The sequence below is a fragment of the Nylanderia fulva genome, unplaced genomic scaffold (genome assembly GCF_048542155.1).
Source record: "Nylanderia fulva isolate GAGA-0341 unplaced genomic scaffold, ASM4854215v1 Scaffold97, whole genome shotgun sequence".
NCBI lineage: Eukaryota > Metazoa > Arthropoda > Insecta > Hymenoptera > Formicidae > Nylanderia > Nylanderia fulva.
Window position 1 is genome coordinate 258352 of NW_028191101.1, and position 12662 is coordinate 271013.

General features: G+C 30.3%; 2 protein-coding genes across 2 annotated transcripts; one reads left to right on the forward strand and one right to left on the reverse strand.

Annotated features, from left to right (window-relative positions):
- Positions 1-8: 8 nt before the first annotated feature.
- LOC146719492 (uncharacterized) lies at positions 9-479 on the reverse strand. The gene has a single exon (XM_085490116.1). The coding sequence runs from the start codon at positions 477-479 to the stop codon at positions 9-11; it is 471 nt and encodes a 156-aa protein (XP_085346242.1).
- Positions 480-674: 195 nt separating this feature from the next.
- Positions 675-4690, forward strand: LOC146719493 (protein expanded-like; the record flags this gene model as incomplete). Its single annotated transcript, XM_085490117.1, is given in 4 exon segments — positions 675-858; positions 861-1294; positions 1296-2420; positions 3195-4690. Coding segments are annotated over 4 exon segments (2238 nt in total), but the record flags the coding sequence as incomplete, so codon positions are not given.
- Positions 4691-12662: the final 7972 nt, after the last annotated feature.

The following is a 12662-nucleotide window of genomic DNA, read 5'->3' on the forward strand; positions in this document are numbered from 1 at the left end:
GGAAGTAGTTACGCAATTTTATTTTGAGGTTTGGAAATTACTTTGATGTTGTGTTTACCCAGGATCCTGCTAATGCGTTCTATTGTACCCTGAAGATACGGAAGCCTCGTCCATTTTTTATCTTCATTTTCTTCTTCTTTTTCACTTGATGTACTCATATTTATAGAACAGGAGATTTTGTTTTTCAGCCTTTCAGTTGTTCGACTGATGTCTTTGCTGTTGTATTCATTCTTGATCAAGACTTGGTTGAGATGTTCTAATTCTTTATTCAGGGAAGTTGGTTCAGAAATTGTTAAGGCTCTGTATATAATTGAACTGATGACAGAATTCTTCTGAAGCGGGTGATGATGAGAGGTGACATGGAGATAACGATCCGTATGTGTTGGTTTTCGATAAACCCAATGGCCTAAGGTGCCGTCTTCGTTCTTTTTAACCAACACATCTAGAAAGAGGAGCTGTATATTCTGTTCTATTTCCATTGTGAACTGAATATTGGAGTGCTGGGAATTTAGAAAGTCGAGAAATTGAGGGAGCGTTTCTCTGCCATAACTCCAGATGACAAAGGTGTCATCAACATATCGGAACCATGTAGAGGATTTGAGAGATGCGTTTTTCAAGACTTTATTCTCAAAGTATTGCATAAAAAGGTGATAATAAAATCTAAATAATATTTTTTAGGTACTGATATTGCGAGCGAGACAAGTGGTGTATACACATTGAGAAGCAATGAAATCCAAGACGAAAGAATCGGCGATAATTTATATTCACCTACTGGCGAGACCAATGTTTCTTCAGCGGCAAGCGATGTTTGTGCTCTCAGTTGCATTCAATCTTCCACCGACGAGGCATCTGTTACGTCCGGTTTTATACCACTCACAGCGGGTTACAGTCCGAAAGTAGTGACGCTTATACCGTTGGCACAGAAGATCAGGAACCCATATACAGCATTTGTAAAGATGATGACGAGGTCTCTCTTAATCAACGACTCGAGGACTCGCGCTCGCGCAGCAACAGCATACTCAGCGCGGGCAGCTTCCGTGGCGACGGAAGTGATCCGTCCAGAGCGAGGCCGCTTTTATCGGCCGACGAATTATCAGACCTGATAGTCGGTCGATATCCCCCGCGTAAGACCATTAGCAATTCCATGGATTCGGATTGCGATTACATGACTATGCCACCGTCTCCGCCACCGCCACCGCAATCGCAGCCATTTAGCGCAGACGGAGATCGAAAACTATCTCTGCCGCCGCCATATCCGATCGAGAATATCGATTACGCGACGATCAATGTTCAGAAAAAAATCGAACATATCGGAATTGGATCGAGAACGGGGACCACCGCCGCCGCCACCATCGTATAATATGATTCGAGATGATTTTATTCTATTGCCACCTAGACGGATCAATCCTCCGCCACCTTTGTACACTTCACAGCGAGAAAAAATTCAGATACCCCCGCCTACGCCGCCGCGAAACGACGCGATAACCCCACGAGAACCGCCACCGCCCCCGCCACCTTATCCCGATGTATCAACGGTGTCCGGTTCAACTCGGAGGATTGCAAAAACTTGCATCAACGATCTCGCAGCAAATCTTTCACCAAAACCACCGCCTAGGATCCAACCTCCCACTTATCCAGGTGATAAAATGAAACCCACTCCGGTACATGCCCCGGTTGCCGCTCTCGTGGTAAATTCGCACAATTATCTGGATGTGCACGCTTCTCAAAACGGTCCGGTACTCCTGCCGTATTTGGCAGCACCACCACCTCCGCCACCGCCGATGATACATCCGCGACAGCCACCTCCGCCACCATCGCCGCCACAATCGTCACCGTCTAGCTTGGCGACTGTCTACACGAATCAGGTTACCCGATCGCAGATAGAGCAATACAAGCAGCAGCTTTACTCGGACGTTGACTACGTTATGTTTCCGCTGAAGGATCCAGCAGTGTCGAAACAAGAGTACATCGACGCCAAGCAGGGTTCCCTTCTGGCCGCTATGGCCGTCTGTCCGCCACCGCCGTATCCATCCTTTAGCAAATCTTCAGTGATGTATCGTAGCACTCCGTATCTTCCCGGCTCCTCCCCTTCCTCGCAATCCAAATACGCGTCTAATCAGAATTTGAGCGATATCGGCAATCCCGGTAATTATCTGATGCATAATCATCTGAACAGTCATTATGCAGTTAGCACAAGCTCACTGTACAGTGGGGCGACTTGTTCATCCAGCCACAGTCTCAGAAAAGAACCACTCACATCTGTTGATCCACCTCATACATTGCACGCATTTTCGCGGACCAGAAGTGATGAGAACATTCTCAAATTGGACATCCCTGTAGCAAATAAAATGCAATCTCTACCGCAATTCAAACATCGTAGGTTGCCGCCACCGCCACCACCACCGCCTTATGAAATACAGGTATAAAAAAGTCAAAGATATAAAAGACGATTAGCTCATATTTACTACAATTATTATTTTCATTTAACTCTTTATTGGCTATACAGAATAAAAAGTTCTTTACTAGAATTAAGGTATTCATAATAACAAATCTGGGCTACTACATATGTATATAAATAACAAGAAAGCTATATATAGTATATTGGCTAACAAGTGCGGGTGATCGTAAATCGGTCGAGAGTGCGGAAGTTTGGCGCACGAGGCGAAGCCGAATTGGTTACGATATTTTGTGTGACCGGTGCGTGGAAAGGGAGCCCTTTCTAAAATCCCATCATGTGCGAAAAGGGCGACTTTCCGCGCACCTGTCGCACAAAATAATTAGTTTTTCTATCGATCTTTTGTATTGAGTCAATCTAACTTAAATAATAGGACTGTAATTATTTAGCTTTCTTGGTTTTTTTATATGCACATATAATAGTCCAGATATGTTATTATGAATACTTTAATTCTAATAAAGGATTTTTCATTCTGTACAGCCAATAAATAATTAAATAAAAATAATATTTGCCGATTAATAGAAACTCAGATAACAAAACGTCTAAAATAGGGACATAAGACGTCTTAAAGGAGTCATTAAGATGTATTTTAGACATCATATTAAAATATGTCTTTAAGACGTCAATAAGATATCTTCAAGATGTCTTATGTTTTGTTTTTAGACGTGATGTTGTTTGGCAACAGTCAGCATCCCCTTAAAGTTTATTGAGAAATAATTATCTCTTTTATGTGTTCTAGAATCTTGATAAAAATCAACCATTACCATCAGTTTCTTCGATAACGACTCCATCATTGATCACAAAAATGAATAAACCTAACAAATCTAGCAACGGCATGAAAGATAGTGACGAGGGAAAGACCGACGATATGTTAGACATCCGAACACTTCGCGAGAAGAGTCGCAACTTGGATTTACCATTAATTGCCGCACTGTGCAACGATCAATACTTGTTGAAGCAAACGAAGGCCTTTGTCTTGCCGAAGCATCCTAGCGAGGCCACGTCTACGCCAACATCCATGAAGAACAGCATACGGGGCAGCAACGGAGCGACCTTGAGCAGGAACAAGTATCCGGTGAGCGGATTATCAACAACACAAATTCAGAAATCATCTAGGAAATCCTCGACGAGCACTCATAAGCATCTTTCCGAAGCAAAGAGTAGTCCTTATAACGGCAATGCTTCTATTACAGGGATTTCAACGAATAAGAAAGACTTCACATCTCATTCCTAACGTAATTCTTAATGTCTCTTCTCTCTCATTTAGGATAAAACTTACATTTTTATCATAATCTCATGATGTTATCGCATTATTGCATTAAGGTGATCCTAAATTCCGTCTTGTTTTATCGATAAAACATTATTTTTGTGCACTCTTTTCTTTTTATTGGTTGAATAGAATAATAAATGCTTTTCCACGATTAAAGTACATATAGAAACAAAGCTCGAACCTACCGATTTTGTTAAAAACAAAAAGAAATTTTTAATTAAAAATAAAATAAAAAAATTAAAAATTAAAAATTAAAAAAATTTTAATTTAAATTTAAATTTAAAAAATTTAATTAAAAATTAAAAAGCATTTATTATTCTATTCAACCAATAAAAAGAAAAGGGTGCCCAAAAATTATGTATTATCGATAAAACAGGACGGGATTTTAGGATCCCCTTAAGTTTCACCAATATAACTATAGTACAAGGTATATACGGTAAGGAAACGTATGACAAATTAAAACTATCGTTCCGGCAAACCGTGCTTCTCCAACTCAGAGTGCCATTTTATTTGTTCGCTGCATTTTTCTTTAGTCGAATGACTCTTCAATGACAACTAAAACGATTGAGTGTCCAGATCGTGTATATAAATTGCTCATGAATGATAAACATAAAACATTTCAATCATTTGTACTATTCATTTTTATAGAGCTTTTGTTGTAAATTACATCCCAAATAGCAAACTGACGTCATTGAACATCAAAATGGCGTCATTTTGAGATTTAATGACGTCGTTTGGCATCAAAATGGCGTGTGTTTATCTTATCTGGGATGTGTTTGCGCAAAAAATGCTTTTTTATATACAACATTCTTAATAGTTAACTTTTAATAGTTAAGTGGCATTAAGGACTTCAAAAATGTTTATGACCTTTTGCTCAATTATACGACTGGTACAGAGATATACGAATAAAAATTCGATTTATACGCCCCGATAAAGGCGGCACTAGTCCCGCTCATTATTGTTAAGGTAAACTGTAGAGTTTATTGGCCATTATGTGATCAAATCATATTATATATTTTAAAAAGTTGATTGAGAGAGTTAATAAGATTTTATAAGTTTATTAATTAAAAAAGTTATTTCATTTAAAAAAAAAAAAAAATATATATATATATATATATGTATGTATATAAACTATGTGTTGCTTTTATGTTATCAAGACGCAAGAGCATATTTTTTTGTTTGAAAAAAAGGAATGTTTTTTTATAAATAATATTTTTATAAATTTTAATTATATTTATAAATTTTATAATTTTTAATATTAATTTTTATTATTAATTAATTAATATTTATTTATTACTATTTTTTAAAAATTAGGTCTCTAAACAAAAATTTTTTGAGTTAGAATTGTTCGAACAATTCGAATTAGAAACGTTCGAGTTTTGTATTTGAATAGTTCATATAAAATCAATTATTAAAATTTACAATGTCTCTTTCTCTCTTGCTCAAATGTTGAATAAGTCAGAGGTCAAGGATATTTTGACTAAATATAATATTGCAAATAATAAATTCTTTTATTATAATACATACGTTTGTATATGTATTATAAAAATTAACAATTTATTTACAATGCACAATTCGTTCTTATATGAGCACAAAACATTTTAAATACGCAGTATTAAGATGTTAGGTCAATTTATTAATTAGGTCTCAAAATCACCTAAGATCATATTTAAAATGATTTTGAATATATAAGAATGAATAACTAGCATGGTATAATTTTAATTTATTCAAAATTGATCAAACTGTTCAGATATATTTTCAAAAAAAATTCTAATAGGAATAATTTAAACTTGAAGATTAAGCTGTTTAAATTCTTCAATTATCAAAAAATTAGGCATATTAGCAAAAAGAGAATTAAATAAAAATAAATCAAAATAAAATAACTTTACTTGCATTTTATAATATACTATTCTAAACAATTAAGAAACTGCGTCTATAAATATAATTATCATCTAGTAATTGATATTTTAAAAACTGTATAGTATACAATTTCGGGAGACAAAAAAGATATATATATATAGAATATAACATTTTAATCGTAAATATGTTTGTGATTTATTAACGATTCTGAAGATAAGGAAATATCATTTAGATGGCCAATAATATATAGTTTATTTATGTTATAAAAAGGAAACGGATTTCCTTAGATAGAATAAGCACGAAGAATTATATCTATAATTTGAAAAAGACATACATATAATATTGTAATTAAAAAAATAGTATACCCCTATATTAGAATGTATTTTCAGGAGTAATATTTATTACCGACCAGTTTCTTGTCCTTATATATTTTAATATTTTAATCAGTGCTTGTTTTATAGTACTATTATTAAAGTATCTTTTGTAAGTGCACATATGATGCTGTTATATAGTATAATTGATTTTTGTATTTTTATAATCAATGTAGCTTAATATTGTATAAGCTACTATAAATTCACTAACATAATAAAAGAGATGTCATGAAATTTATATATATTAAGTTCCCAGGTATTTTATTGTAGAATGCATAACAAAAGTAATACTATTATGTTATATTGAGAAAGGATATGTCTCAATATCTAATCGAAAAACTCAAAAATAAATGTGATTTTTTATATAAAAAAGTTGTAAGAAAAGAAAATTAATCAAAAAGTTTGCTAGTTTATGCAATATATAATACACAATAGATACTATTTTCCTAAATTATTTCAAATGTTTATAGAATATATAATAAATGTCTGTCAAATTAAAGAACTCATTAAATTATTATATTATTTGCAATTACATATGTACAATTCTGATATAATTTTGAATCATATAATAATATACTATATACTCAGAATTATGAACAAAAATTAATAAAACAATTTAATCGTAAAAATAATAAATAAAAAAATAATATTAATTGTAGTTTAAGATTTTAATATTATAAATTATACTTTTCTGTACATAATATTATATATATACAACGATATATATGACTATTAGAATTTTATATGTAAAAAATCTCGTGAAAATTCGTTTATACATGCATTATTTCAGCTATAAATAAGTAATAAAATCTTTTGCAATAAAAAAATAATTTGTAGAAATATAATTTTTGTGTCACATACATACATATATTTTTATTGTTTTGTATACATCAATATGTAGTTGATTGTGATTGGTTGGCCATACAAGAAAAGGTTCATTTCGTGATATTTTTCTTAAAACAGTATAACTTTATCAAAAAAAGACCGTAAAAATATAAATTTATTTAAGAAATAAATGTGCTTGAAAATTCATACATTTTTGTACTAAGAAACTCTTTTGAGCCATATGCAACAGTTAAAAAAAACATTTTTCCCCCATTTCTCAACGTTTATCTTAAAAGTTCGTTATTTTGTAAAATATTTTTTGTAATTTGACTTTTTGAGTTGTTAAGAAAAATGTTCATTTTATTGCGGTTGAATATTATTTATGATTAGAAAATTATAAGTAAAACTAGCGATTTTTTAAATTATATATCCTATGTGAAAAAATGAATATAGAGTATAGAACTTAATGAGGCCATTTTTGCGCGGGACAAAAGGCTATAGCACACGGATTTCCATGCCATAAAACATAGCCATAATATATAACATAAGCTCAAGAACCAATCAGATACTTGTTTTAGATTTAATATGCTAAGGAAACGGAAAATTACTAAAAATTTAAGCGTAAGAAATTTCATGAAATTCTTCTTATGCTTAAGTTTTTAGTAATTTTCCGTTTCCTTATAGTATATTAAATCTAAAACAACTATCTGATTGGTTCTTGAACTTATGTTATGTATTATGGTTATGTTTTATGGAAATCCGCGTGTGCTATAGCCTTAAGGAATATGCTTTTTTAATAAAATTAAGAAAATAAATTAATCAAATTATTTATATATTTATGTAATTTAGCTACTTGCCAATAACATAAAATATGTAGCACACATTTGTAATACATGTCATATTTTGATTAATTTGGCTATCTGAATATACATATATAGTTTTAAGTAGTTCATTTTTCAATTATTTTATTATATAATGTGTGTAATGGTAATAAAAGAATAAACAGATTTATATTGCTCAAATATACAAGTTTACAACAATTTTGAGATATCTCACACATTCTAATATATATTTTTATACAGATTGTATATATATTAGAACTTTAATACATCACACACTTTGTAATGTGTAATATATTATTGTTTTAAATATTATACACAATGCAGAAAGCCATTACATGTGTACATACATATACATATACAGATATAACTTCGAAAATTATTTACACTTCGTTACAATAGTTTAATTCACGTCTATTTGCACGTCTAGTAATTATAAACACAGAGAAAGAGATTATAATTGATTATAATTGCGATTTAAAATATGATTTATATTTTTAAAAAGCTCACGTTAGATATCTATAAATTGCGACAAAATTCAGAAAACAAAATTCTATTTATAAATTTTAATTTTAAATTTCTCTATTTTACAATAGAGAAAATATTTAAGAGCGCATATATAATGTATTAAAATCAAAATTTAAATAAATAAATATATTTATTTATTTTAAATTTAAAATAATATATAAATATATATTTATTTAAATAAATATATATATAATATATATAAAATATACATATATATTCGATTTATTTAAAAGTAAATAGAACACTTTTTGTGTTTTGAATTTAGCGCACATATATAAAAACAAATTATTTATTTGATTAAATACTATTCCAGGTACTAATTATACACACAAACATACACACGCACACACGCACGCACACGCGCGCACACATACACATAATCATTTTTCTACTTTCTCTTTTTTTACCATCCTTCCTCTCTTTCTCCCTCTTACCTTTATCTTTATTTTTTCTTTATGTTCCTCACTCTCTTATCTCTTTCTCTTTTACTGCTTATCTTTTTGGCACATGAATTCACTTTTTGTTATGTTTGAAAAATCGTTTTCGATAGTTAAACTACAGTTTCTAATCGAGAGAAACATCAGATAAACAAGAAATATTTTCTAAGATATATCTACTATAAACTGCGTAATACTGCCTATTACATGCGACATTTATACATTTTTATAGTGAAAATAATATTTTGCACATATATATAGTTCAAAAAATATAATGATTTGACATTAAAGAAAAAATATACGTATTACACATAAAAATCGCACATAGAAAAAATTAATTGTATGGAAACTTTATACTATGCTTATATATCTCTTCACTATTATGAAATTTACACAGATAAAAATATTTTACATCAATATGTTTATATCAATATTTCATTTGTTCATACTATATCAGATATATCATACATATATATATTTATCAGAAATTTGTTGTGATAAAAACTAATAGATTTTCCAAAATATTATTATTCTCTTTTGACAACAAAGTTTGTAAAAGAAAGTTATACAGTATATATGATAATCTCTAAAAACTCACCTTTAAAAAAAGGTAAAAAAAGGCGACCAGTTAAGGGCACGCCATTAACAAAAATTATCCATTGCAAACCCATGTAGAATCCTATCCTATTGCAAACCCATGTAGAATCCTATGAAAAATTAATCATTGCAAACCCATGTAGAATCCTAGGCAAAATTAACCATTGCAAACCCATGTAGAATCGTACCCATTGCAAACCTATGTAGAATCCTATGAAAAATTAACCATTGCAAACTCATGTAGAATCCTATGAAAAATTAACCATTGCAAACCCATGTAGAATTGTATTAAAAATTATCCATTGCAAACTTATGTAGAATCCTACATTGCAAACCCATGTACAATAGAATTGTATGAAAAATTATCGATTATAAACCCATGTACAATCGTAACAAAAGTAATGAAATAAAAAAAAAATTGCGCCAAGTGAAAGTAGAAACTTGTACCAGTGGAAAATTAAAGTTGCAGACATATATAGAGTCGTATAATGAATCAGTAAAAATTTAAATTTGCAAATGTAGAATCGTACCATAAAAAAACTTATCTTTTAAAAAAAAAGATAAACAAGATGCCAAGTCAATGCGCCATGTGAAAAAGAAATAAAAAAATTTTAGTTAAAAAAACTGGGCGCGCTGTTAAGTTTCAAAATTACAATGCACCTTAAAGTAACATTAATTAATTTAAACACAAAACATATTTTAACTGTAATGAGTTTAAAAGTAACAATTTAATTTTAATATTGTTAGAATATTATTTAGCAGCGCTCCCAGTTTTTTTAACTAAAATTTTTTTATTTCTTTTTCACATGGCGCATGGACTTGGCATCTTGTTTATCTTTTTTTTTAAAAGATAAGTTTTTTTATGGTACGATTCTACATTTGCAAATTTAAATTTTTACTGATTCATTATACGACTCTATATATGTCTGCAACTTTAATTTTCCACTGGTACAAGTTTCTACTTTCACTTGGCGCAATTTTTTTTTTATTTCATTACTTTTGTTACGATTGTACATGGGTTTATAATCGATAATTTTTCATACAATTCTATTGTACATGGGTTTGCAATGTAGGATTCTACATAAGTTTGCAATGGATAATTTTTAATACAATTCTACATGGGTTTGCAATGGTTAATTTTTCATAGGATTCTACATGAGTTTGCAATGGTTCATTTTTCATAGGATTCTACATAGGTTTGCAATGGGTACGATTCTACATGGGTTTGCAATGGTTAATTTTGCCTAGGATTCTACATGGGTTTGCAATGATTAATTTTTCATAGAATTCTACATGGGTTTGCAATAGGATAGGATTCTACATGGGTTTGCAATGGATAATTTTTGTTAATGGCGTGCCCTTAACTGGTCGCCTTTTTTTACCTTTTTTTAAAGGTGAGTTTTTAGAGATTATATCATTCATTTTTGTATATTTTTATGACCGGAATAGAACAATTATTAAACATGTTTATCTAAACTTCTTTGCTTAAAATGATGTGTACAATCATATCCTAGAATCCTGATCATTCCTCCTAAAGCACCCTATTTATATAAATTTACCCATATGTGTGTGTGTGTGTGTGTACTAATGTCGAGCATTTTTTATACATTTTCTATTAAATTTAGATAAAAGTTGCAGGATTTCGAAAAAGAAAAAGTTGACACAGACTTTTTCCTAAACGGCGATTTTCAAGGTTATTTAAAGGTCACTTATATTTTCAAAATAGAATTACCTTAATTTTTCTCATATAAATCGATTCCTCGCAATATTTACTATAAAAAGTTGTAAAGGTATAATTTTTACATAATCTTACATAAACTTCGAAATATTACAAATATTTTATTTTATGAAATATTTCAGTTTATGTAAAATTATGTTAACTATCTTTTAAATTATTCACTTTTAGCCATCTTACCCTTACAACCTTTTATAGTGAATATTGCAACAAATTGGTTTATATATATAATATATATATAACATCAGTTATTATTAATTGATGTTTACATTTATTTTTAGACTTACTAGAGCTCAAATGCTCCACATTTTTTGCAAAAACTGTTTATTCTACAGATTTCAAATATGCTTTTAAATGATGATTGAATATTTCCTTTTTTTAATTATTTTTATTATTATTTTTCAATCTCAATCAACTTTTATAACTTTATGCCAGCACGATACAAATACATGTGTCTTTATTTTTTTTATTATTTTCATTATTATTTTTCAATCTCAATCAACTTCTATAACCTTATGCCAGCAGGATACAAATACATGTATGTCTTTATTATTGTATCAACTCTTGTCTTTTCCATATAACCATGTCTTCATAGTTTGAATTATCCCTTCATCTTCTCAATCTTTCGCAGAGATTTAATTAATTAAATACACTTCACACGAAATAAAGTTTGCTGGAAGATATACAGCAAACGATAACTGTAAAAACATGATTACGTGGAAAGAACAAGAGTTGGTACAGTAAAGGCAAGTAAGTAAGTACATGTAATGTATCGTATTGGCATAACGCTATATCCGCGGAGCAGATAATGTGGCTGTAGAGGTAGTCTGCAGTGCAGCTAATGTGGACGTAGATGTTGATTGAGATAATTGTCTAATATAAAATAGAATTTAAAAATTTAGTTTAAAAAGCTGTTGCATATATAAATAAAGTTTATTTTTTCTAAATTTGGAATATGTTTAATTAATTAATTTTTTAAGTCTATGTTTAATAAATTTTTTAAGTCTGTATTCAATAATTTTATTCATTTGATAAATACATGTATGTCTTTATTTTGATATGTTTAATATAATTAGAAATTCATTATTAATTAGATATGTAAACTATAAATTCATATATAATATTTGAAAATATATGTGAATATTTAAATTATTATCTTCTCCTTCCTCTCCTTCAATCTCTTTAATATATCAATATGTGTATGTGTGTACACGCGCGCACATTTGTACGTATTTATTTAATTATTGGATAGTTGAGAGTACTTAATTGATAAAAAATTATGACAATAATAATCCTTGTTTTTTTTTCTTATTATTTACTCAGATTTTTTTGTCTATCTTATAAGATAAACACTTTAGAGATTGAATATTTCAAGTAAACTAATTGTAAGTAAATTTCACATTAATGCATATAGATGTTTAATCATGAATGTACTGAATAAGTACACAAGACGAACAGTGAGTGAGTGAGTGAGAATGAGAGAGTGTGTGTGTGTGTGCGTGTGTGTGTGAGAAAGAGAGAGAGAGAGAGAGAGAGAGAGAGAGAGAGAGAGAGAGAGAGAGAGAGAGAGAGAGAGAGAGAGAGAGAGAGAGAGAGAGAGAGAGAGAGAGAGAGAGAGTTAGCCAACATAACCCCGCACGCTGCCGATATGGCGGAGCGCCACTATCGCCATCTGTTGTAAAACGTGCGAGATGGACAAAATTACCACTACATGCATCTTGCATGTGTTGTGTACGTGTGATATA

Bases quoted from the DNA above. Each gene is read 5' to 3' on its own strand.
- LOC146719492 (XM_085490116.1), bottom strand. From the start codon at position 479: ATGGAAATAGAACAGAATATACAGCTCCTCTTTCTAGATGTGTTGGTT.